Source organism: Panthera tigris, chromosome E3, assembly GCF_018350195.1.
Source record: "Panthera tigris isolate Pti1 chromosome E3, P.tigris_Pti1_mat1.1, whole genome shotgun sequence".
Lineage (NCBI taxonomy): Eukaryota > Metazoa > Chordata > Mammalia > Carnivora > Felidae > Panthera > Panthera tigris.
In genome coordinates this window covers 17,871,850-17,897,254 of record NC_056675.1, presented here as the reverse complement: position 1 = coordinate 17,897,254, position 25,405 = coordinate 17,871,850, and the positions used below count along the sequence as shown (strand labels likewise).

At 52.6% G+C, this 25,405-nt stretch overlaps 3 protein-coding genes across 3 annotated transcripts; 1 reads left to right on the top strand and 2 right to left on the bottom strand.

Moving 5' to 3' along the window:
• Positions 1-1,688: 1,688 nt before the first annotated feature.
• QPRT (quinolinate phosphoribosyltransferase) lies at positions 1,689-17,078 on the bottom strand. Its single transcript, XM_042971964.1, has 4 exons — positions 16,963-17,078; positions 2,598-3,133; positions 2,168-2,299; positions 1,689-2,086 (listed from the first exon to the last, which is right to left on the bottom strand). The coding sequence occupies exons 1-4, from the start codon at positions 16,973-16,975 to the stop codon at positions 1,868-1,870; spliced, it is 900 nt and encodes a 299-aa protein (XP_042827898.1). The 5' UTR covers positions 16,976-17,078; the 3' UTR covers positions 1,689-1,867.
• LOC107180802 (40S ribosomal protein S27-like) lies at positions 8,524-14,479 on the top strand. Its single transcript, XM_042971624.1, has 2 exons — positions 8,524-8,548; positions 14,066-14,479. The coding sequence occupies exons 1-2, from the start codon at positions 8,524-8,526 to the stop codon at positions 14,368-14,370; spliced, it is 330 nt and encodes a 109-aa protein (XP_042827558.1). The 3' UTR covers positions 14,371-14,479.
• Positions 17,079-21,775: 4,697 nt separating the features above from the next.
• Positions 21,776-24,550, bottom strand: SPN (sialophorin). Its single transcript, XM_015543221.2, has 2 exons — positions 24,474-24,550; positions 21,776-24,091 (listed from the first exon to the last, which is right to left on the bottom strand). The coding sequence occupies exon 2, from the start codon at positions 24,061-24,063 to the stop codon at positions 22,642-22,644; it is 1,422 nt and encodes a 473-aa protein (XP_015398707.2). The 5' UTR covers positions 24,064-24,091; positions 24,474-24,550; the 3' UTR covers positions 21,776-22,641.
• Positions 24,551-25,405: the final 855 nt, after the last annotated feature.

Sequence of the window (25,405 nt, the reverse complement as noted above, 5' to 3'; positions counted from 1 at the left end):
TTCTCCCAAGTATTTTATCAGCTTAGGTCCCGGAGGCTTTGAGTTTGAGATTCCTGGTACATTTCTCCCTTCTGCCTCTGTCAGGCACTGATTCCCTCCTGGACCCCAAGGGTTTTGCCTTCCCATTCCCAGCACATCCAGGAATCCTGACTTCCTTATTTTGATATTCAGAAGTGCCCCCCCCATCCCCCCAGTTCTATCGGTTTTCAGTTATGCCTCTCCGGGTCTGGGGATCTGAGGCTCAGAGATCTAAATTCTTCCAGAGCCGGGAAGTCTGCCTAGCCGACCATGACTGTTTTCCCTGGAGAAAGGACAGGAGGACCCAGGGGTGGAAGTGTGTATTAAAGAGAACAGGTGCGGCCCCAGGTGGCACGACTGGGCTGTGTCCTGTGAGAATGGTCCCTTCAGACCAGGGCATCACCAAAGGCAGCAGCTTACCACTTCCGCCCGGCATCTTTGCTAGATTATTCTCCACTCTGTGCTCTCAGCCTGGCCACAGCAGGCACTCAGTGCATAATTAGTGTGTGAATGATGGTCTTGGCTAGTCTGGGGCTTTCACATCTGAGATGAGCTCATTGTTTTCTTGATCTGCTCCCTTCCCAGCAAGGGCTCTCCAGCACTGACGAGGGGGGGAAGGGGTAGGTTACCACCCTCAAGGCAGCCTGGGACCCCCCAGGCTCTCCCTGGGGAAGGGGCTTTGTGGACAAGCTGTTTTTCTCTCCTCCTGGCAAAGGGCAGAGAAGACAGTGGGTTCTAGGAGGGAAGAGGTGGCTCCAGAAGGGAGCCCTTCTGGAAAGTCACCTCAGGAGCCGCTTTGCCCTGAGGGACTCCTCATGTCCTTTCCTGCCCGAAGGGTTAGAGAGAGGCGAGCTCCCGGGCTTGAAGTGAGGGTACAGTAGCCAAACAAGTGAGTGATACCTCAGGTGTGTGAGTGTGTTTAGGAAGCTGGATTTATATCCTCTGCTTAGACCCCTGAGTCTTGACTTAGCCAGGAAAAGTTGATGTCTGAACATGGACTTCCACTTGCCCCATCCCTCCTCCCTCAGGTGACCTCTGCTCTGGCCCCAGCTGCCCACCTTCCTTTCCCAGCTGATGATAGCGCTATGGGACCAGAACCTAAAAGGCCCTCGGCACCCAATGGCGACACACATCTAGGTTGGAACCCCTGGAAGTGAATGGTCAGGTTCTCACCTCCTCCAAGGAGGTGGTAACAGGAGTCAGAGGAGAGAGGGAACATACTGAATACCCAGTACAACACGGGCATCGACCCAGTGGAATGTTCTAGCTGAATACCAGACCTGATGCCATATACCCTCAAATATAAACTGCCATTGACCTTAAAACACACACATTACTGGAAAAGAGACTTGTCAATTACACTTCGACCAATGTTTTCTTATGTACCAGTTCTTTCTGGTATTTGCTAAAAGAGCTGTCTGGGACTTATTTCAAACATAGATTGTTATCATGTTTTATCTACAAGCTGCATGCTAGGGCCATGATGCATGGCTATGTGATTACTGATGCCTGGCTGACGGTGACCACTAGACGCCATTGGTTAAAGACGCACTTTGATGCGGGAGAAGGTAATATGTGAAAAAAAGCCTATCTCAGAATCGACGGACTATGGGAATTTCTAAGAGTTACTGAACACTTCTTATGTGTTAATTATCACCCAAAGAAATCCATAAGGTTGATCATTTATCAGACCCATTTTACAGATGAGCAGAGGTGAAATCAGCCCCTCCACCCCCACATAGGCAGAGCCAGACGTCAGCCCAGGCTAACGCCCGGAGAGTCCTGTACTGCAGACTCCCGGGGCCCAAGAAACCCTGTGATTCCCCTGCCAGGGGCGCCCTCTTTGGCTTTAGTTCCGGTAGGCGTGGCACACTGGAGTGGCGCCTTCCGCAAACAGCTTGAGGGAGAAATCCAGGGCCGGGGCAGCCTGGGTCAGCATCCCCAGGGAGATGACGTCAATGTGGGGCCCGCAGAACTGAGGCAGGTTGGCCAGGGTGATGCCCCCGCTGGCCTCCACGCCCACACTCGGGAAGCGGGCCTTCAGCGCAGCGGCCGTGGCGTGCAGTTCCTGCGGGACACAAACACAAGCCGGTGGGGAGGTGACTGCGCGGGACGGCGGCCCCTTCCCGGGAAGCAGACCCCACCTTACCTCGGGCTTGAAGTTGTCCAGCAGGACGAGGTCTGCGCCTGCCTCGGCCGCCTCCACAGCCTCCCGCAGACTGCCCACCTCGACTTCCACCTTCAGGGCGAAGTCGGCCACCTGCCGGGCGCCTCGAACCGCCTGTCGGGCAGAGGGACGGGAGGGTGAGGGCGAGGACAGGGGCACTTGACACGGGGCACAGTGAGCTGGGCCTGGTGTTGGAAGGGCCCCGGGGGGATAACAAGCTTGGGTTCAAGAGAACGTCTGGCATCAGGATCACTTCTTTTACATGGGGGGGGGGGGGGAGGGGGGACCGCGTGAGGGGTCTAGCAGACCCCCCAACCCCCCAGGGCGTGGTCGGGGAGTCTCAGGTAGAGGGGAAGGGCTGCAGCGGGGGAGGTGGGAGCGGGGCGGGGCAGGGGCCCGGCCGGACACGCACCTTTCCCACACCACCGGCTGCCAGGATGTGGTTGTCCTTCACCATCACCAGCCCTCCCAGGTCGTATCGGTGGGCGGCGGCCCCGCCCACCAGGAGCCCGTACTTCTCCACCAGCCGGAAGCCTGGCGTGGTCTTCCTCGTGCCCGCCACGTGCCCGGCCCAGCCGGCCCCCCGCGCGGCCTCCACTGCCGCGGCCGCGGCGCTGGCCACCCCGCTGCAGCGGGCCAGCGCGTTCAAGGCCACCCGCTCCCCCAGCAGCAGGCAGTGGGCGGGGCCCCGGACCTCGGCCACCTGGGCCACGGGCGCCAGCTTGGAGCCCTCGGGGAGGAGCCAGGAGACCTGGCAGTTGACTTGGGCGAAGATGGCATCGAAGAAAGGCCTCCCGGCCAGTATGCCGGCGGACTTGGCCCACAGCGCCGCCTGCGCGGGGGCTGCCCCCGTCACCAAGGCTGCGTGGTTGGGACCTGGGCAGTCCTCTCGGAGCCAGCTGTCTGCCAGGGCGGCCAGAGTGGCGGGGGGCAGCAGCAGCGCCAGGCCTGGGAAGGAAAGACAGAGAACAGGTTATGCTTTGGCCCCCTCTCCCGTAGTCAGAGGTGGTTGTCAAAACATGTAACGACCAGTGGGGCGCCTGGCTGGCTCCGGCCAGGGAGCCTGTGGCTCTTGATCTCCCGGTTTCCAGTTGGAGCCCAGTGCTAGGTGTAGAGATTACTTAAAAATAAAACCTTAGGGGGGGAAAGAGAACTTTTAACAACCAGCTACATTGGGGACTAGCCAATCAGGACGAAGACGTGGGGGTCCTGGAAGAGGGGTTTGTGGGCAGGACAAGGTTGTCCCATTAAGGAAATAAAAATACAGAGCACCTAGTTAAATTTCTGACAAACATCAAGTTTGTTTTTAAATTTTTAAAATTGTTTTACTTGTAATGTGTATTTATTTTTGAGAGAGAGAGAGACAGTGCGGGCGGGGGCGGGGGGGTGGGTGGGGGGGTTGGGGCCACTGAATCCAAAGCAGGCTCCAGGCTCTGAGCTGTCAGTACAGAGCCCGATGCAGGGCTTGAACCCCCGAACCGTGAAATCATGACCTGAGCCGAAGTCGGACACTTAACTGACTGAGCCACCCAGGTGCCCCTGTTTTTAACTTGTCAAAAAAATTTTTGAGAGAGAAAGACAGAGAGTGAGCAGGGGAGGGGCAGAGAGGGGGGGGAGTCACAGAATCCAGAGCAGGCTCCAGGCTCTGAGCTGTCAGCAGAGAACCCCATGCAGGGCTCGAACCCACGAACCGTGAGATCATGAACCTGAACCCAAGTTGCGCACTTAACCGACTAAGCCACCCAGGCACCCCCCTTTTTTTAGTATAAATATATCCTAGGTGATATTTAGAACATACTTACACTTAAAATTTATCCGATTATCTGAAATTCAAGTTTAACTGAGTGGCCTGTATTTTATGTGTCAAACCTAGTGCTAGATCAACAGCTATTTATCAACTGGAAGAGAAGGCACCTAAAAGTCACCAGCAGCCTTTCCAGTCTGCCTGGCATAGGAGGATTAGTTGTGAGTGGAAGCTTCCAGCAGAATGTGTGTGCTCCACAGCACCAAGGGTTTTCCAGCTGGAAGCTCGGCTTTTTACAGATGTGGAGACTGGGGAGAGGCAGGTCGGCTGAGGTCACACAGCAAATTGGTGGCAGGGTCAGACCAACCGGGCCCCTCTGCCTTTGCTCTCTTGCTTGTAGACTCCTCCCACGCCTGATGTTTCCACAAACTGTCCTCTCTCTAGAGATGGGGGCGGTACAAGGAGGAAGGTGCAGGGGAAAATTGGGTTTGAGCCCTTGCTCTATGAGGCACAGCTTCAGGAGTGTGGGTGAGTCCTTTCCCTGTAAAAAAAAAAGAGTTGCGGACAAGGTGGTAGTTCCCGCCAGCGTGTAGCCGCTAACGGGCCCCTCATGTCTGTTGAATGAGTGGGTGACGGCAGAGGCCGAGCTCAGACACGGTGCGACATCGCCATCTGTCGGCCAGGAGGAGACCTGAAGCCTCCGGTGCTCGAGCCAAGGACAGAACTCGTGGCCCCTCTGGGGGAGGGGGGAGAAGGCTGGATAGCACGTTGCAGGGTTTTGTTTTGCTTCCTCATTTTGCTCCAAGTCGAAGACCAGGCATTCTGGTTTGCTCTACTCTCAGAATAAGGCCCTTCTTGCCCAGCCTTTCTCCCCCAACGCCAAGCACCCAATCTGCACGCCGCGCCCCCCACCCCCCACCCTCACTCTCAGTGATTGCACCTGGCCCTTCTGTCCCACACTCTGCCCCATGTGGCTTCCATTCCTCCCTCAGAACCGTCTGTGCCCTGGCGGGTGCTGGGAGCCGACAGTAAAACCGACAAAGACGTGGTTTCCATCTCCACCGTTCACCGTCCAGCCAGCGGACGTAGGGCAGAGACGCGGAAGCTCCCACTCCATCCATACCAGATGCAGTGGTGTTTGCTTTTTAAAGTGAATCTGAATCCATCACCCGGTGAGTATATGGTAAACAAGCTGTGAGACTCCCCTGCAGGGTAATTCTCCTGGGCAACAAAGAAAGGAACCGAGCACTCACACACACACTCACACACACACACACACACACACACACACACAAACACACAAAAGACAGGGACACGTTTCCAATGTATTCTAAGTAAAGGAGTCAGATTCTAAAGGCTACATGGTATTTGAGTTCATCCACATGACATTCTGGAAAAGGCAAAAACCACAGCAAGAGAACAGACTGGTGGTTTCCTGGGGCGGGGTGGGGGAGGGGCGGGCCACAAAGGAGCAGCCCCCCCCCCCCGGAGGGCGGTAGTGGTGGGGGGGTTTGGATAGGACTGAACTATATTTTGTCTCTGATGGTGGCTGCACCACTGATGCGTTTGTCAAGACTCATAGAACTAAACATAAAACAGGGTGAATTTTGCTCTCTGTAATGATACCTCATTAAACCTGACTTGAAGACAATAAAACAGTACGTCACTCTCCTGCTTAGATCCCCGCTTTCGTTGTGTCAGTTCCAGCTGACCCTTCTCTCCGTTGTTTTCATTTAGTCTTTTTTTTTAATGTTGATTTTTTATTTTTGACAGAGAGAGACAGAGCATGAGCAGGGGAGGGGTAGAGAGAGAGGGAGACACAGAATCCGAAACAGGCTCTAGGCTCTGAGCCATCAGCACAGAGCCCAATGTGGGGCTTGAACTCACAGACCGCGAGATCGTGACCTGAGCCGAAGTCGGACGCTTAACCAACTGAGCCACCCAGGCACCCCCGTTTTCATTTACTTTTTTGACAAGTCCTTATTGAACACCTGCTCTGCGCCAAGGAGTAATTTCTGGGTGACAGAATGGGCAGCTCTTCCTCTTAGCTTTTGGGCCTCAGCCTATGTTGTTCCAAGCCTGTGCCTCTGCCTGGAAGTCCCTTCCCTTCTTCCCCTCACCCCAAACTCCTCTACACCTCTTTCAGGTCTTCTCTGGGGCATCAGTTCCTCGGCAGGGGCGCTCACACACCTCCTAAATCAGGCCACATGCGCAGTCGACTCCTTGTTCTTCATCCACGCTCTACTGTTGTCTCTCTAGGGACAGAAGTGTGTCCATCCAGAGAGTTCTCTGCTCTGTCTCAAGTGCCTAACACACCAAACCATACAAATGTGCCGCTTTTACAGGTCAAAGATGGTCACGTATTGGCGATTTCATGTTATTTAGCTTCACACTAGGTGTTCAATGATATTCATCCAAGTAGAGAGGCCGCCCAGTTCGAGGAACCAGAACCCAGACTGGGGCCATACGGCCTGCGTTCCAATACTGCCCCAGCCGCCTCCAGCTGAGTTATCTTGGGCAAGTGACTGAACATCTCCAGGGCCTCAAGGGTGCCTCCTTTGTGACAGGGATAACAAAAATAATCGCCTCACAGGGTTGTATGGAAATTAAGTGCGTTAATATTTGCAAAGCCCTCGGGAACACTGTCTGGCACATAGCAGATGTGTTTGCCAAAGGGTGGCTGAACATTTACCAAGGGTCGTGGGAGCAAAGACGAAGAAATGACTAAGTGTCCAGGAGGAAAGGGGGAGGTGGTTTTAGTGGCCTTGAAGGATGAGTAATGTTTTCCAGGCAGAGTTATGAGGTAGGGAGGGGGTGGGGAGACATTTCAGGCTGAAAAAGCAGGTGTTCAAGGCTCAAAAGTAAGAAAAGAGAGAAAGTTTGTAAGGGAGGACTTCAGGGAAGAAAAGGGATGGCCAGAGTGAAGAAGGATGAATTATTTAGCTCAGCAATTTGGACAGAACTTCGGGGCCATCACGGAATTTTAAGCAAGAGAATTATTATTTTTTTTAAGGTTTCATTTTTAAGTAATCTCTACACCCATCATGGGGCCCGAACTCACAACCCTGAGATCAAGAGTCACGTGCTCGAAAGGGCACCTGGGTGGCTCAGTCGGTTAAGTGTCTGACTTCAGCTCATGTCATGATCTCACTGTCTGTGAGTTCGAGCCCCTCGCTCTCTGCCCCTCCCCCACTCACACTCTGTCTCTCAAAAATGAATAAACATTAAAAAAATTTAAGGACGGGATAGGTGGCTCAGTCGGTTGAGCGTCTGAGCGGCTCAGGTCATGATCTCGCGGTTGACGAGTTCAAGCCCCACATCAGGCTCTGTGCTGACAGTTCAGAACCTGGAGCCTGCTTTGGATTCGATGTCTCCCTCTCTCTCTGCCCCTCCCCGCTCATGCTCTGTCTCTGTCTCAAAAATAAATATAAACATTAAAAAAAATTTTTTTTTTAATTAGAGTCGCATGCTCTAGCAACTGAGCCAGACAGGTGCCCCAAGCAAGAAAATTATAGAATTATGATTTTGTTCTAGAAGAATAACTTCATCCACCAACTGGAGACAGGTTGGGAGGCAAAAGGAGGCTGAGGCGATTGGCCAGACAAAAAAAGAGACGAAGCCCTGAACTTGGGCAGGAACCATAGGAATAGCAAACAGGGGCAAACGTGAAAGCTGTAGGAGCCACCGGAATTAGCAGCTCATGAGATGCAGAATCCTTGGGTTTCTGCCGTGAGTAGCTGAAAACTGACATAAGGAGAAGTTCAGGGTGGAGGATGGGGACAGCAGTAAACCAGCAGCCCGCGTGCCCGCCGTGGGCACCGCACTTCTCTCAGGCTCTCTCCTCGGAAACCCACCACAGGGAATTATTACCATTTTACAAGTACAGACGCTGGATGTCAAGGAGCGTCCTGCGTCGTGCCCTGGTGCCACAGCGTATAAATAAGCAGCAGAGCTGGGGGGAAAGAGTGGCTTCGGCTTTGCAGATGTTAAGGTTGCGCTGCCAGCAGGAAAACGTGCGTGACCGTGTCCTGATGGTGGGACCTGGAGTTCGGAGAGACACTGGGTGAGGAACGGGGATTTTGGAGCCACCAGCAGACATGGGTGATGACTAAGCATAGCAACTCGTAAGATCATCAGGTCAGGTAAGAAGAGGAGGGCTCTGGGAAGCACCAGTATTTAAAAAGAGAAGTGGCACCAGGAGGGAGTGGGCGTCTGGAGCCGAGGGTTTCAAGAAGTAGGATGTGAGCAGAAGCAAATAGAAGGAAGGCTGCAAATGGGCATAAGACTTAGCAGCTGGGAGGCCATTGCCAGAGCAGTCTTAGCACTGGGTAGTGGGGGCAGAAGCCACATGGTCATGGTCAAGGAGTGCATGGGAGGAGAGGAAGTGGTGGCGGTGGGTGTGACCACTCTACTTGGCAGAAGCTGAGAGAGCAGGGGGCCCTGCTCCCCGGGGAGCTTTTCAGTCTGCTGCTCAGCCCCAGCCCAGACCAACCGAATCAGAATCTTTCTGGGTGGGTCCCAGGCATCCAAGTTTTGGAAGAGCTTCCCCTGTGATACAGATGCACATAAGGGCTAAGAACCCATGCTCCAAGGCATGGCTGGATTGGTCAGTAGAACAAGTGAGTCTGGATCTTGGGGTCATGAGTTGGAGCCCCATGTTGAGTGTAGAGATTATTAAAAAAAAAAAAAAAGAGAGAAAAAAAAAGAACCTATGCTCACTTGTGCTCACACAAGTCCACACCTCCTGCCTTCATTTATATGAAATGTCCAGAAAAGGCAAATCAAAGAGACAGACATCAGAATAGTGGTTGTCGGGGGTTGGGAATGAACTCTAAATGGCATAGGGTTGGAAGGATGGCAATAACCTGTTGGCACGGGTGCCTGGGTGGCTCAGTCAGTGAAGCATCTGACTCTTAAGCATCTGACTTGATCTCAGGGTCGTGAGTTCAATCCCCATATTGGGCTCCGTGCTGGCTGGGGAGCCTACTTTAAAAAAAAAAAAAAGACAGGCACCACCTTGCACCCCAGTGAACTCTGGGCACTGAAAATCAGGAAGAAAGACAACTAGATACCGGGCGTTTCTGACAGGAGAGCACATCACCACCCAGCAATACTCTTGCCCAAATAGGCAACCCAGAGTAAGATCAGACTTCTAGATGCAACCACCAATTTACAAGAAAACCAGAGGGCAGAGGAACATGTTAAACTCTACCATGGGAATACAGCCAGCAAAATTCAGACCATAGGAAACTCTACCAGAGGACAGTCTAATTTTTCCAACAAGTACAGTGCAAGAAAAAGAAAAGGTTAAAAGAATCTTAAAACAGGGGTGCCTGGCCGGCTCAGTCAGTAGAGCATTGATCTCGGGGTCGTGAGTTTGAGCCTTATGTTGGGTGCAGAGATTACTTAAAACTAAAATCTGTAAGGGCACCTGTGTGGCTCAGTCGGTTAAGTGTCTGACTCTTGGTTTGGGCTCAGGTCATGATCTCATGATTTGTGGGATCGAGCCCCTGACAGCATGGAGCCTGCTTGGGATTCTTTCTCTCCTCTCTCTCTCTGCCCCTCCCCCTGCTCACATGCTGGCAAACAAAATTCTCTCTCAAAATAAACATTTTTCGGGGTGTCTGGGTGGTTCAGTCAGTTGAGCGTCTGACTTCAGCTCAGGTCATGATCTCACAGCTTGTGAGTTCAAGCCCCACATCGGGCTCTGTCCTGACAGCTCAGAGCCTGGAGCCTGCTTCGGATTCTGTGTCTCCCTCTCTCTCTGCCCCTAACCCACTTACATTCTGTCTCTATCTCTCTCAAAAATAAATAAACATTAAAAAAAAATTTTTTAAATAAACATTTTTAAAAACTAAAATAAAATGTAAAAAAGTTTTTTAAAGAATCTTAAAACACATGCTAATCGACTGCAACATACAGATCTTATTTGGATCCTAATTCAAACAAAGTGAAACCAAATTAGAGCATTAATGAGACAACTGAAAATTTGGACACCGACTGGATGTTTGATAATATTAAGGACTTTTTTTTTTTAAGTTTATTTGTTTTCAAAGAGACAGAGAGCACAAGCTGGGGAGAGGGGCAGAGAGAGAGGGACAGAGAATCCCAAGCGGGACTCGACCCCACAAACCATGAGATCATGGCCTGAGCTGAAATCAAGAGTCTGATGCTGAACCAACTGAGCCACCCAGGCGCCCCACATTAAGGATCTTTTTTTTTTAACTTCATTGTAAAGAAAAGTTAGTTGTGATAATTGTATTGTGGTTGCAATAAAAAGAAACATCCTTATGTGTTCTTAGGAGATGCACGTCAAGATGTTCATGTATGAAAAGACTGGACAGCCGGCTTTACTTTAAGGTAATTCTGAAAGGTAGAAAGTAGAAATGGTGTGGATTGAGCTGGGCTGGCCAAAAGTTGGTGGTTGTTGAGGCTTGCATGATGGGTACATGAGGGTTCATCATCTTTTTCTGTTTATTTTTGTTTGAAAAATCTTTATAATGAAAAAAGTTAGGAAGGAAGGTAGGAAGGAAGGAAGGTAAGAAGGAAGGAAAAAAGAAAGAGAGAGGAAGGGAAAAAAGAAAGAGAGAAAGGGGAAGAGAGGACCGTCATTTGACATAGGGTCAAGGAAAGTTGTGGGTTGTTTTGTTTTGTTTTGTTTTGTTTTGTTTTGAAGTGGGCTTCACGCCCAGCACAGAGCCCAATGTCCGACTTGATTGAACTCACAAACGTGAGATCAGGACTTGAGCTTGATCGAGAGCTGGATGCTTAACCAACGGAGCCACCCAGGCGCCCCAAGGAAAGTTTTTTTAGGATGGGTAAGGCAGTCCTGCTCAACCTTGGCTGCCCAATGGAATCATCTGGGGAGCTCTGCAAGATGCTGATGCCTTGGCTGCCCTCCCCCCACCCCAAGATTCTAACTGCAATGTGGTAACATAATTTTAATTTGTAGTAAAGCTGAGAGCTTCTGAAGTGCAGGAAAAGAATCATCTCTACCATGGGTCCGTGCCTACAGGCCTGGCACGTTGTCACAAATCCTACCCCCAGTTCCTCAAGCTCGAGCTCACTCATATTTACAGGTGGAGATCTGAGACCCAGAAATGTAGAGGAAACTACCTACAGAGCAGAGCCAGGAAATGATACAGCAGGACAATGACCAGGGTGGACCCAGGTCTCCCCTCTCCAGGCCGGGTGCTTTGGGAACCCCACGAAGCCTCCGCCAGCAGGGGTTACTCTCTCGGAGCCTTTGAGATCCATCGTTCGGCGTGTGAATCGCTGAGTGAGAATGTTACAGGCTCCGTGTTCCGTTTGTGAAAAATAAACAAATACCTCTGGTTTGCTTCAGCCTCCCCACCCCATGCATTTCCAACAAAAGGGATTCCTGAGGGAAGCAGCTGTTACTGAAAGGAACTTCAGAGAAGGGAGAGCTGTTTTGGCAACTGCCAGAGGAGACCTTGCCTAGAAACTGCCACCCAGAGGGCGGCTGTAACGCCCTGTCCTGCCTTCTACCCTTGCGGTTGTCATATGTAAAAGTTCTCTCAAGGTGCCCAGACTTCAGAGATTATAGTTTTATCCTGTGGGCTGTAACTTAGATCTCTTAATTGGCTGTCCAGAATTTCATTAAAATTGGCATCTCGGGGCACCTGGGTGGCTCAGTAGGTTAAGCGTCTGACTTTGGCTCAGGTCATGATCTCGTGGTTCCATGACTCCAAGTCCCACATCGGGCTCTCTGCTGTCAACGTGGAGGCTGCCTAGGATCTTGTCTCCTTTGCTCTGCCCTTCCCCTGCTCAAGCATGGGCTCTCTCTCTCTCAAAAATAAGTAAACATTAAAAAATTAATGGGAATGAAAGCTGGTGCAGCCACTCTGGAAAACAGTATGGAGGTTCCTCAAAAAACTAAAAATAGAACTACCTTACGACCCAGCAATTACACTACTAGGCATTTATCCAAGGGATACAGGTGTGCTGTTTCGAAGGGGCACATGCACCCCCATGTTTATAGCAGTACCATCGACAACAGCCAAAGGATGGAAAGAGCCCAGATGGCCATCGATGGATGAATGGATAAAGAAGATGTGGTATATATATACAACGGAGTATTACTCGCCAATCAAAAAGAATGAAATCTTGCCATTTGCAACTGATCTCACATGATCTCAGTGGATGGAACTGGAGGGTATTATGCTAAGTGAAATTAGAGAAAGACAAACATCATATGACTTCACTCATAGGAGGACTTTAAGAGACAAAACAGATGAACATAAGGGAAGGGAAACAAAAATAATATAAAAACAGGGAGGCGGACAGAACAGAAGAGACTCATAAATATGGAGAACAAACTGAGGGTTCCTGGAGGGGTTGTGGGAAGAGGGATGGGCTAAATGGGTAAGGGGCACTAAGGAATCTACTCCTGAAACCATTGTTGCACTATATGCTAGCTAATTTGGATGTAAATTTAAAATTAAAAATAAATACATAAGTACATAAATACATAAAATTTAAAATAATTGGCATCCCTGTTCCTGAGGGGATGCAAAGCATCATGGCATATTTCTTGCCTGCACTTCCTTCCTCCCTCCCTTCCCACCTCCTTCCTTCCTTTCTCCCTCCCTTCCTTCCTTCCTTCCTTCCTTCCTTAAGTTTTATTTATCTAAGTGATCTCTACACCCAACATGGGGCTCGAACTCATGACAAGAGCCGTGTACTCTTCCGCCTGAGCCAGCCAGGCATCCCTCTTGCACCTTTTTTCGTTACAAATCATGTAAAAAGATACAGATAAAGCGATGACCCTGGCAGAATATATGAAGATTTCCCCCCATGGGCACTTTTGCTGTTCTTGTCTGGACGGTGGACTGATTCTTACTGTGCTTCTGCGTGGCCCTAAGTGGATGGTGGCTCCTGGTCGTGAGGGACGAGGCCAAAATGAGAACTTCCACACCTTCCTCTTTCCTTCGGTCGTTTAACTTGCTCCTGCGAACACACCCAAGATGAGTGTAACAAGTGTGTTCTTATTTTTGTGTGTGACAATGTGGACTGTGTCGGCAGCTATGGGGGTGGTATGTGTTCCACCTAAACCCAAGTCAGGGGACTCCTGGGTGGCTCAGTCGGTTAAGCGTCCAACTCTTGATTTCGGCTCAGGTCATGATCTCACGGTTCGTGGGTTCAAGCCCTGGGTCGGGCTCTGTGATGACAGCACGGAGCCTGCTTGACATTCTCTGTCTCTCCTTCGCTCTCTGCCCCTCCCCTGCTCTGTCTCTCTCAAAATAAATAAATACTACAAAAAAAAAAAAAAAGGATGGGGGTGCCTAGCTGGCTCAGTCGGTGAAGCACACAACTCTTGATCTCGCGGTTGTGAGTTTGAGCCCCATGTTGGGGGTAAAAATTACTTAAATAAAATAAAACAACAGCTAACACTTTCACAGTCCTTCTGAAGCACTGTGCCAAGCATCTTACATGTATATATAGACATATTCAATCCTCACAACGACCCTTTGAGATAGGTCCCATTATTTCCTCCATTTTACAGTTGTGGAAACTGAGGCACTGAAAGGGCAAGTAGCACCCAAAGTTCACAAATTTCACATAGCTGGGAATGGGGAGTCAGGATCATAAACTCAGGCAGGATGGCTCCAGAGTCCCCTCACTTATCCCACCTCACCACACACTGCCATAATCTAGCACAAAATTATATTTTGAAATTGCCATATGTTTATTACGTCAACATTCAGAGCTCTGCAAACCACGCCCACGGTTCCAGGGCTCTTCCCTACTGACCTCGAACACCCTGGATCAGGGCGTCAGAAACACCAGGGGTGGGGGTGGGGGCGCCTGGGTGGCTCAGTCGGTTAAGTATCAACTCTTGGTTTCGGTTTAGGTCATGATCTCATGGTTCCTGAGATCAAGTCTCAAGTTGGATTCCAGGCTGACAGTGTGGCGCCTGCTTGGGATTCTCTCTCTCCTTCTCTCTCTCTCTCCCCATCCCCAATTCGTGTGTGCGTGTGCGCACGTGAGTGTGCACTCTCTCTCTCTCTCTCTCAAAATAAAGTAACAAACAAAAAAGAAACACCTGGGTTGGAATCTTACTCCGCCACCTACACGCTGAGCGACCTGAGGCAATCTGCTAACCTGAGGGTCAGTTTCACGCAGAAATCACAGGTTTTCCAGAGGCGAAGATCCGCCCACAAGAACATGCCCCTCCAAGGACCTCCTGCCCCCATCCCCGGAAGAGGAGGAGAGGAAGCCCAAGAAGCAGCGCCTGGCGCAGAGCCCCAACTCCTACTTCACGGGCGTGAAGTGCCCAGGACGCTACAAACTCACGACCGTGTTCAGCCACGTGCAGACCGTGGTGCTGTCTGGGGGCTGCTCCACCGTCCTGTGCCAGCCGACAGAAGGACAAGCAAGGCTCACGGAAGGATGCTCCTTCAGATGGAAGCAGCACTAAAAGCCCCGAGTCAACATGAGTGGGGAACTATCCCAACAAACAGCTTTAGGATTAAAAAAAAAAAAAAAAAAGGAAAGAAAGAAGAGAAAAGAGAAGAAATCACAGGGCTGCAGGGAGGAGGGGGTGAAGCAACTGACAAAGAGTGCCTGAGCCGATGCCTGGCCAGATGGCTCTGAACCCAGGTGGGTGACCCTGGCAGCTTCGTTCTTCCATCTATTTATTTGTTGATCCATTTGGCCAACGCCAGATGGAGACAGAGGCTGGTGAGCACAGCAGTTTCTAGATAAAGTTCTTTTCTTATCTCCTTCTCTCCCTAGAAAGAGAAATTACCTCCAAATAGGGCCACATGGGACCGCCCATCACACAAGTGGGAAACCGATCTACAGAATTTCAGAGTGACCCAAGAGTAGAGAGCTGAACCGCAGGAAGGGGCCAGACCGAGCAGGCCTTGAATGACAGAAAAGAGTTCGGGTTTTGTTCAACGGGCAATGGGAAAAGCACTTAAAACTTCCGATCGGAAGTCACTTTGACGTTTAAATATTTACATTGTGCCTGGAGTTCTTGAAAGATGCAAGATGGGAGGCTGTTGCCACAGCTTGGGCAAGGAACATTGAGCCAGGATGTGTATGTGAGAAGTGTCTACCCCAAGGCTGTAAGGAAAGAACACAGCACCAGCACCCAGCACCCAGACTGGCCCGCTCTGGCCCGCCCTGCTCACACTTTGGCCGAGTCTGACTTCTCCATCTTTGCCCACCAGCCTGCCACCTGCTTCTGCCGCAACTCTGTCCTTGCCCTCCCTTTCCCCCATGTCCCCAGCTTTTGATTCACCCCTTTAATTTGCCTGCTCCCTCCTGGCTTAATTTCCACGGGGCATTGATCCCCGCCAACCCTTCTGACTTGGCCCAGAGGTCCACCAACATCACCAGAGTGAAGGCACTGAAACAAAGGAAGCCTCCAGCAGGCTCCGCCCCCAGAGGGAGGTGGGAACAGAAAAGGAAGAGGTTCAGGTGACACTCTGGTGAAGGCAAGTCATAGGACGCGGCAGCTGCCTGGATATTGGGGTGCGAGGGAGGATGGGCAAAGATGACCCTGAGGTCAAGTAGAAGGATGGTGAGGTAAGGACAGAAATGGAGCCAACGTGGAGCGCCCGGGTGGCTCAGTCAGTTAAGTGTCCAACTTTGGCTCGGGTCACCATCTCTCGGTTTGTGAGTTTGAGCCCCGCGTTGGGTGCTGTGCTGACAGCTCAGAGTCTGGAGCCTGCTAGGGATTCTGTGTCTCCCTCTCTCTCTGCCCCTCCCCTGCTCATGCTCTCTCTCTCTCTCTCTCTCTCTCTCTCTCTGTCTCTCTCTCCCAAAAATAAATAAAAACATTTTAAAAAATTTAAAAAAGAAAGAAAGAAATGGAGCCGATGTGGGGGGAGGTCTTTGAGTCTGACACACCAGGGAGATGTCCAGGTGCAAATGGACCCCACAAGGCTTCCAAAGATGGGACCAGAATCTGGGAGGGCGCAGAGCTGGACAGACACACATGGGGAATCAACACCATCACCGGCATAACGACATCAAGTGATTTCTGTGTAGCTGGCACAATGAGTATTATCTCATTTAATCTGAACCACAACCCAAGCGAAGGCAGTGTTTTCACTTCATCAATGAGGAAACTGAGGCACAGTGAGTGGAAGCGTCCCGGTTCTGTCCGAGGTCACACAGTTAGCATGTGGCAGGGATAGGACTTGAACCCAGGCTCTGACTCTGAGGTCATTTCTAAGCCAAAAGCTGGCTTGGACCCCAAAAGCTGGCTCCACAGCCAACCCAGAGGTGCCAGGTGTGTGGGGCCAGCAGATACCTCAGACCAGGGGAGGCAGGTCAGAGCCGGAGAGAAACAGCCCAGGGTGGGGAAAGAGAAAATGCAGAGAGCTCAGGAAGGGGCCTCCTGTCTTTCAGGCACTGGCCAGATACCTTCCAGGAGTCTGTCGTTTGTGAGCTGGGAACTATTATTGTCATTTTACGGATGCAAGGAAATGAGGATCTGAGAAGTCAGGTGACCTGCCCAACGTCACACAGCCTGTTCCTGGTGAAGCCCAGATTCAAACAGGAGCCTTTGGACTCCAGAGCCTGGCCCGTATCCTAGTGCACACGGCCTCCTTAGCGACAGCACCCCCACCCCAGGCAGAGTCACTGGGCTCCAGCCCCCTCCCCCACCCGGCTGCACAAAGGACCGGACTTTGCTCCCCTCCTCCCCCGCCAGCTATGTAGGGGCAAAGTCCAGAGCTGCTCGCAAAAGCGGCCTCCTCCAGACCACCCTGACCTTTCCTTTCCGGGGGCTCCAGCCCCTTTCTGCCCCTTTCTTCCCCAGAACTCGTTGGGGAACCATAGAAAGAGAAATAAGGGTAAGAAGTAGACTCCTGGAGACAGAAGAAGAGCTTGGGGTTCAGAGAGGTTGGGGGCAGAGAGTAGTGGGGAGGGAGGAGAATAGGGGGCAGGCGCAGTTGAAGGGGGTAAGAGACTGAGATGTGTTGGGATGAGGAGGGAGGCAGGATAGGGGACATGGCGAGACAGGGAAGGGGAAGCCAGGCCTGGGAGCCTCCTCTACCTTCCGGGTCCATGACCGCTTGAAGCTGCAGGACCGGCGGCGGCGTGCACTGCTCGGTTCCCCTTCTCCTCGGAGGCCGGAGGGGGTGGGACTGCCAGAGGAAGAAGGAAGGGGCTGGTCCAGCCAGCCCTTCCCAGATTCTCTGGGGCTCCCTCCCTCCTCCCCTCTGCCAGGACCCCTGGGGCGGTACACACCTTCTCCTTCCACTTTCTGCTGGACTGGAAGAGCTCTTGCCTGTCTTACTCAGAAGTCCTCACCCCGTTCCCTCCACGCAGCCAGCCTTCCCCAGGCCGTGAGGCTGCTGGTGACAGCTGGAAAGCTTCTTTGATGGGTGCCCTGGAAAAATCGCGGACTTGGGTCCTGTGTTCAGATCCCAATTCCCAATTAGTTCTAAAATCTGATTTTCTGAATAAGTGTATTTCTCACTTGACCTATTTTTCCCCCCCTTAGGCCAGACCCCCACTATATCCAACTTGAACTAGAATAACGCTCTCACTTTGGGCTGCACTCCCTTCAGGCCATCCTCCTGGATGCCCGGTTTACCCAAAAGACAGATCCAAGCTTGCCACAGGTGTACTTGAAATCATCATTTTTTCATTCACTAATTCATTTACCCCTCCATTCAGTAAACACATATCAGGTAGCTACTGTGCCGGGCCCTGGACCCTGGAATCACAAAGATGACACGTGGACTTGGAGGGGCCACACTCTAATGAGTGAGGGACACCGTCACACAGTTACAGCCCGGGTGTCGTGCGGTCACACGAGGTGCCGTGGAAGAAATACCATGTCTGTTGGGGATGGAAGCGGCAAGGGCGGCTTCACAAAGGCGGTGACATTTGAGCTGAATCTTGACGGTTGAGGAGTTTGGTGCGAAATCAAGATGTGTGCGTCATGGGGCAGGCCGGGGGTGGGCTGGCTTCAGGCAGAGCGCGTGCAGTCTTGAGTAGGTGGCTCTCTTCAGGACCAGCCCTCCTGGGATGGATCTGGCCCATAGTCCAGCTAGGCTATCCAGAGGCCACAAGCTGGCCAGGCAGGGACTGAGCACCCTGGGAAACTGAGGCACACAGGCACCCATTTGCAGCTCATTGTCCCCAGCAAGTAGACTGTCTTCAAAGTACCCTGGGTTTCCTTTGTCTAACAGCTCTACCCCGAACCTCCCTAGAGGACAACAGCCACCCACTGTGTAGGATACCCTTGTGGAGTTTGAAAGTTTTCTCTCTACGTTTGGCTGGAGTCTGCTCCTGCAAATACTTTGGGAATCTTAGCATCTTCTGGTTATATTCCTCTCTGGTCTTGCTAACAATCCAGGCTTAATCTGCTTCCTGGCACAGTCACTGAGCTTGGGGCTCAGGGCTGGGGTCTTTCTCATTCCCTCAGCCCAAGGGCTTAGAGGACTCAGAACTGACAGGTGTCACCTCTACTTGTATCCCACCCATCACAGGTTCCGCCTGCCGAACTGAACGTGGTCCAGGGTCAGAAATAGGGATGCAGAGGACATTTAGGTGTAAATATCCCTTTTCAGAAATGAAATGTCCTCAGAAGAATGCATGGGGGCTCTTTCTCCTGTCTGCAAAAATGAATTGCATTAATAGATTTCTCAAGACTTTCTCTAAATTCTTTTACCACCTGGAAACATCATTTTGTATGACACAGCTTTATTTGTAACCATAATCTTGAGTGCACTTTTGAGAACAAAATGGAAACGTATTTGAAAATATAAGACGAGGAGTGTCTGGGTGGCTCAGTCAGTTAGGCGTCCGACTCTTGATCTCGGCTCAGGTCATGATCTCACGGTTCATGGGATCAAGCCCCACAGCGGGCTGTTGGCTCTGACAGCATGGAGCCTGCTTGGGATTCTCTCTCTCTCCCTTGCTCTCTGCACCTCTCCTGCTCATGCTCATGCACACTCTCTCTCTCCAAATAAAAAAAACTTTAAAAATTTAAAGAAAAAAGAAAATATAAGATGAAGTATAGTACATCATGTGTACGTGTGTGTGTGTGTGTGTGTGTGTGTGTGTGTGTGAATCCTGTTATTAAGAAACTGGAATGGGGCGCCTGGGTGGCTCAGTCGGTTAAGCGTCTGACTTCGGCTCAGGTCACGATCTCGCAGTATGTGAGTTCGAGCCCCGCGTCGGGCTCTGGGCTGACTGCTCAGAGCCTGGAGCCTGTTTCAGATTCTGTGTCTCCCTCCCCCTCTGACCCTCCCCCGTTCATGCTCTGTCTCTCTCTGTCTCAAAAATAAATAAATGTTAAAAAAAAATTTTTTTTTAAATAAAAAAAAAAGAAACTGGAATGTGCTGGTAATTAACTTGTTACTGTCTGGACAAAATAAATATTTTTAACATTTTGAACTATACCCTCAAGCACACATCAAGAAAAACACATGGCCTATTCAGGGACCTACAAGGAATGTGATGTGGCTGGAGGGCATAGAGTGTTTGCACCAAGGGCTGACCAGTCAGGGCCAGATCTCGAAGGGGTCTTATCTTCAAGCTAAGGCTCTGTCTTGACCTCATTAGGAGGGAATCTGAACCCTTGTAGAAGAGTCATTGGGAGCATCATGGGCAGAGGGTAGAAGAGGTTATGGTCAAGAAACCCAAAGAGAAGTCTGGGCAGGACCCAGGCAAGGTATGTTGGGGCCTGGGGGAAGGAAAGACTCTAAGGGACCATGGACGCAGAGTCAGGGGGACTTGGTACCCAAGAGGCAAAGACAGGAAGAAGTGAGGTTTGATGATGGGTCTGAGAGGCCCTGGAAGAGTCTAGAACAGACTTAGGTTTGGTGACCTCCCCGCTGCTTTCAGAACTGAATCCAAACTCCCTAGTCCTTCACAGTGGGGCTCCAACCCGCCCTTCCCACCTCATGTTCTTGAACCAGACACCCCATCCCCCCAGCGAATACCTTCTTGGTACTATTTTTTTCTAATCGTAAAAGTGATAGGTATTTATTACATAAAACTGGGAAAATACAGAAAAGTAGAAACAAAGTAACAATCATTCGTAAACCTCTCACCTGACAGATAACCACAATGAACATTTGGGATATTTCCTTCAAGTTCTTTTTTTTTTTTCCACAAACGTCCATGTTTTTGCATTTTCATTACAAATCTAGATTCATACGTATTTACAGATTAGTAACTAGCTCTTTGTTCCCCGGTGACATTATATTATAGACGTTTTATTGCATAGTTTTGGAGCACATGGTGTAATAAGCCATTTACAAACATTTTCGTACTCGATATGTTTGGCCCTTTCATTACCACACTTGATAATTCTCTCTTTTGTTTCTCTCCCCACCCCACCCTGGCCTCCTTTTGGTCTTTTTTTTTTTTTTTTTTCAACGTTTTTTATTTATTTTTTGGGACAGAGAGAGACAGAGCATGAACGGGGGAGGGGCAGAGAGAGAGGGAGACACAGAATCGGAAACAGGCTCCAGGCTCCGAGCCATCAGCCCAGAGCCTGACGCGGGGCTCGAACTCACGGACCGCGAGATTGTGACCTGGCTGAAGTCGGACGCTTAACCGACTGCGCCACCCAGGCGCCCCAACCTTTTGGTCTTATAGTATCTGCTGCACCCATTCCAACGTGCGCCATAGTCACACGGCCCTTATGGCAACTTTGCGTTTACTGCCCCCTCTGCTGAGGGGGCCTTTCCCCCCTTTTCAGCCTGGCAAACACCTTCCACCCAGCCATGGCGGCATGACTGGCGAGGGCTGCATTCGTCCCAGCTCAGCCTGTCCCCAGTCCAAGCACAGGTGGCACAAGCCACGGTGGCCAAGTGGACCCATGGTCACTTTCTACCCCCATCTTCCGTGGCCACTTTCTGTCCCTTCTCTCCCCTCCCCTCCCCGAACCACAGGAACAGATGCACCCCTGAGCTGTTCCCCTCCCCTCAAGGTCAGGCCACGGGCAGTCACACACTCAACTTCCCAAGGGCCTTTCTGTGGGTCAACCTGTCTCCTCTCAGCCACTGCACCCTCTGACTCAACAACTTCCTCTTTGCAAATTTCCTCTTTGTCCTGGGGAAATACCGACTATCTCTGGCGCCCTGTGGCCCCTTGGGCTCTGGCCTGGGGTGGGGTCTTCTCCCCGCTCCCAACCATCCTATCCCAGAACCACAGGGGAAGCTCCAGCGTCTATGGGCCTGTCAGTCTCACGGACTTTTCTCGGAGAGGGGAAGGAGCCCGCCCCCAGTGGAAGAGGAGATACAAACACATTAAACGAGGGCCGCCTGGCTGGCTCAGTCAGTTGAGTGTTCTCGACTCTTTTTTTTTTTTTTTTTTTTTTTCAACGTTTTTAATTTATTTTTGGGACAGAGAGAGACAGAGCATGAACGGGGGAGGGGCAGAGAGAGAGGGAGACACAGAATCGGAAACAGGCTCCAGGCTCCGAGCCATCAGCCCAGAGCCTGACGCGGGGCTCGAACTCACGGACCGCGAGATCGTGACCTGGCTGAAGTCGGACGCTTAACCGACTGCGCCACCCAGGCGCCCCGAGTGTTCTTGACTCTTGATTTCGGCTCAGGTCACGATCGATCTCATGATCTCACGCTCCCCGCGTTTGAGGCCTGCACTGGGCTAGTGCAGGGCCTGCTTGGGATTCTCCCCCTCTCCCTCCGTCTCTGCCTCCTGCACTCTCTCTCTCTCAAATAATTAAAACGTTAAAATCCACATTAAATGGGTAACAGCACACCCCCCCCCCCCCCCCCCGCCACCTCAGCTCTCCTCTCCTCTGCCTTGGGAGCAAGCCAGCTGGAGTAGGGGAGGCTCTGGGCACGGGAAACAGCGGCTGAGCTGAAGAATCACACATGCAGTCCATCAAGCCCCACGCTCTTTATTGGGCTACAGACATGGCTAAATCTTCTGCCGCCTCCACCCCACCTGAACCAAGATGAGGACACAGATGTTCTCAGGGGCTCCTCGGATTGGCAGCTCCCGTCCCCTCCACACGCCGGCCCTACTCACCGCCACCTGCACAAACGCAGCCATGGCCTGGCCTCTTGCACGCAAGCTGCGCCCGTGACAGGACACACGCGGGTGCCAGGGTTTCTGGAGGACTACACCGGCCGGGAAACTTTTCTCACCTCTGCCCCGGGGAAGAGAAGGAGCTGCCACCTCAATCCACAGGTAGGGGGTGGGGAGTGTGGGCCAGGCGCCAGCCTAGGATCCGAGAGCACAGCTAGGTGATGCCCCCCCACCCCCAGTCCCTGCTCTGGTGGCCAGTAGCTGGGCACGGGGCACTTCGCAGTGTCAAGTTCGTGGGCTGAGCCGGTAGGACTGTCCTAATCTATGGGGCCAAAAGCACTTTCCAGAGCAATCCTCGGCGAGAGTTTGCTGGGTTGTCCCCATCTTCCTTCCTAGACTCCGGTGTCCCTGGGGAGTCCTCTGAGAAGGCATTGGCCAAGGAAGTTTGGCCTCGTGGAGACTCAGCAGCTGATTTCAAGGACAAAAACGCGGAGAAGAGGGTGATGAGGACCAGTTGGGATCGATGAGGAAAGTCTGTTGGTTCCGGGGGTGTGGGTGCCGGCTGGGAGACCTGGGGTTGAGAAGCCGGATGAGGGCTCGGGATGAACATACCGGGTGAGGACCCAGACGATGCTGCGTGACAAGGAAGCTGGAGGCGATGATACGAGGGAAGGTGGTGAAGGCCGGGAGCCATTCTGACCTGCGCTCCTGTTTTTCACAAGCACTGAGGGGCCTCCACATCTCCGGCCTCTGGCCCCTGGGAAGCAGGGGCCTCCACAGCCTCATCCTTGCTGCCCACCAGCGGCTCCTCCTCCCCGTTTAGGACGGGGGGCGGCCTGGCCGTCAGCTCCTCCAGCTCCAAGGAGCCCGGTTGCGACTTGCGTCTATCGAAGAAAGTGGTGAGTGTGGGCTGCCGGCCAGACGCTTCCCCCTCGGAGACCCCGGGGCCCTTCCCGCCCCCAGACCCGCCTGCTGCTGCTGTCAGGGCCTCCTCGTCAGACACCTGGGCCGGCCCAGCCCAGGCATCTACTACCCCGTTGCGCTTTCCTCCCCTGCTTAGTATCAGGGCCCCTGTCCTCCTCTTCTGCCGCCGGCGCCACAGCAGGAGTAGGGTCACAAGGATTGTGAACACCACCAGGGCCACAAGCACAGCCACCAGCAGGGTGCCATTTTTCTTGGGAACTGATGAGGGATGCCTACTAACTGTGCCTGTAGAAATGGGGGTTGCTTTTGCCGAGGAGGTGGGGAAGCCACTGGGCCCCTTAGGGCTCGCCAGAAAGCCAGTTGACATGGTGAGAGGGGTTACACTGGCTACATCAGAGGTCTTCAGAGAGCCAGTCGCCATGGTGGCAGAGGGTCCCCTGGCGACATCAGAGGTCTCCGGAGGGCCAGTGGCCATGGCGGAGGGTCCCCAGGTGACATCAGAGGTCTCCGGAGAGCCAGTCGTCATGGTGGCGGAGGGTCCCCAGGTGACATCAGAGGTCTCCGGAGGGCCAGTCGCCATGGTGACGGAGGGTCCCCAGGTGACATCAGAGGTCTCCGGAGGGCCAGTCGCCATGGTGGCGGAGGGCCCCCTGGTGACATCAGAGGTCTCCGGAGGGCCAGTCGCCATGGTGACGGAGGGTCCCCAGGTGACATCAGAGGTCTCCGGAGGGCCAGTCGCCATGGTGGCGGAGGGCCCCCTGGTGACATCAGAGGTCTCCGGAGAGCCAGTTACCGTGGTTCCATCAGTCATAATGTGAAGTTCCAGAAAGTCTTCTAGTGATTGAGCATTAGTTTCCAGGTTTGATGACTTCTTGGTGGCAACTTCCCCAGAGACCGATGGCTCAGGTACATGGAGGTCACCACCGGCAGTAGTGGACGCCCCGAGAAAGAACACCTCATTGGCTGTATAGGAAGCTGAAGAAGGTGGGGAGATCTGGGGCCCGGTGCCGTTGCTCTCCTCGCGGACCCTGGCTGTTGCAGGACCGGGGGTCACTACGCTGAAGTTTGGGGGCTCAGAGAAAGTTGGGGTCAAAGAAGCAGAGGGTCTTGTGGGTGCAGACATCCCCAAAGTGGTCGCGATGTCCACAAGCTCTGTGTTCATCTCTTGGGTCCAGACGCCCCCAAAGAGGAGGAGAAGCAGGATCATTCCCATGGCCACAGGCGTGAGCAGGAGCAGAGACCTGAGGGAGGGGAAGTGGAGAGATACCAACACACAAAGCACTGAGGGGGAGAACCTGGCCGGGCCCTCCTCCCCGTCTGCCCACTTCCCTGCTAACTGCCAGGCCTAACTTGCGGCTTAACGGCTTTTTCCACCCTCGCTTTTACTATTATCAGAAAGAACAAGGGCACAGATGCTGGCCGCTCTGCCGTCAGCCCTGATCCGCGGGCTCCCTGAGCCCTGGCTGCTCGTGCTCCAGCGATGGCCAGCCCCCTGGCCCTCCCTGACTCCATTCAGCCCCGGCGGCTCCTGATCTTTTCCTGTCATCTACCAGGCCCTTTTCAAGCCACAGCACATCTCCCGCGGCCGCGAAGTCTCCCGCCCCGCCAGGCCGCGCCCCATACCAGCTCGCTTGATGAGGGCACAGGGCTGGGACCAGACCACTCCAACTCCTCCTGAGGCTGGGGCAGGACTGGGCAGATGGGCCCCAGGGGGAAAGGAAGTGGCCCTGGCTCCACCCACCCCACCCCGGCATCCTGCCCCACCCGCCCTGCTCCCACAGCTGCTGTGTGATGACAGCTCCATCACTCGCTCTTGCTGGGGTCTGAGATGATGCCAGGGGCTCTGGGGTCTTGGCTGAGGCAAGTGGGGTCACGGCGGGTGCCGGGGGGAGGTCTGGAACGGGGACCTCGCTGGGAGCCGGGACGGCGAGGGGTGAGGCTGGCAGAGGGATAAGGGTCAGAGCCGGTGTGAGGCGAAGCCGTGCTCTAGAACAGGGGGTGCGGAGGAGGACATGAGAGGGGAGGGTGGCTTCCTTTGCATTTGTGGTTCCCAAGTTGCTAGGCCCAAACCCAGGGTAGCACCCTTTCCTGCCCCCGAGAGCAGGGTAGCACCCTTTCCTGCCCCGAGAGCTCCCCGGAACTACCAGGGTAAGAGGCCTCGGCTCTGGCTGGGGGGGCCGCGAAAGCCTTTGCAGACCGCGTGCAGTCCTGATGGGCTCTGGATGACATCTCAAGACTGGTGGCTTGGGGGGCCACCACGCGGGGTCCCAGTTGTGGGGTGCTTAACTAGACCAAGGTGGTTACAAAGCACTCATTCGTCATGATTTTATTTGGGGGGAAAACTAATAAAGATGTGGGAAGCTATATGGAAAACAGTCTGGAAAAATATGTACGGAGGCATTAACCAAGTTTCTTTGGATAGGTATGAGTAGGGGGTCCTTTATTTTCTTCTTTTGATAGTTGTTGTTTTCTGAATTTCCTCTAATTGTTTTCTTTTTCCTACTCCTTCTTCTTTTTGTGTGTGTATACACATATTTTTTCACTTCTTTTATTTA

Coding starts and splice junctions, on each gene's coding strand:
- QPRT (XM_042971964.1), bottom strand. Junction 2,300..2,597: donor CAGCCGGTGGTGTGGGAAAG/GTGCGTGTCCGG, acceptor TCTGCCCGACAG/GCGGTTCGAGGCGCCCGGCA. Junction 2,087..2,167: donor TGGACAACTTCAAGCCCGAG/GTAAGGTGGGGT, acceptor TGTGTCCCGCAG/GAACTGCACGCCACGGCCGC.
- SPN (XM_015543221.2), bottom strand. CDS start 24,063: ATGGGAATGATCCTGCTTCTCCTCCTCTTTGGGGGCGTCTGGACCCAA.
- LOC107180802 (XM_042971624.1), top strand. CDS start 8,524: ATGGCTGGATTGGTCAGTAGAACAA. Junction 8,549..14,065: donor TGGATTGGTCAGTAGAACAA/GTGAGTCTGGAT, acceptor CCTGAGGGTCAG/TTTCACGCAGAAATCACAGG.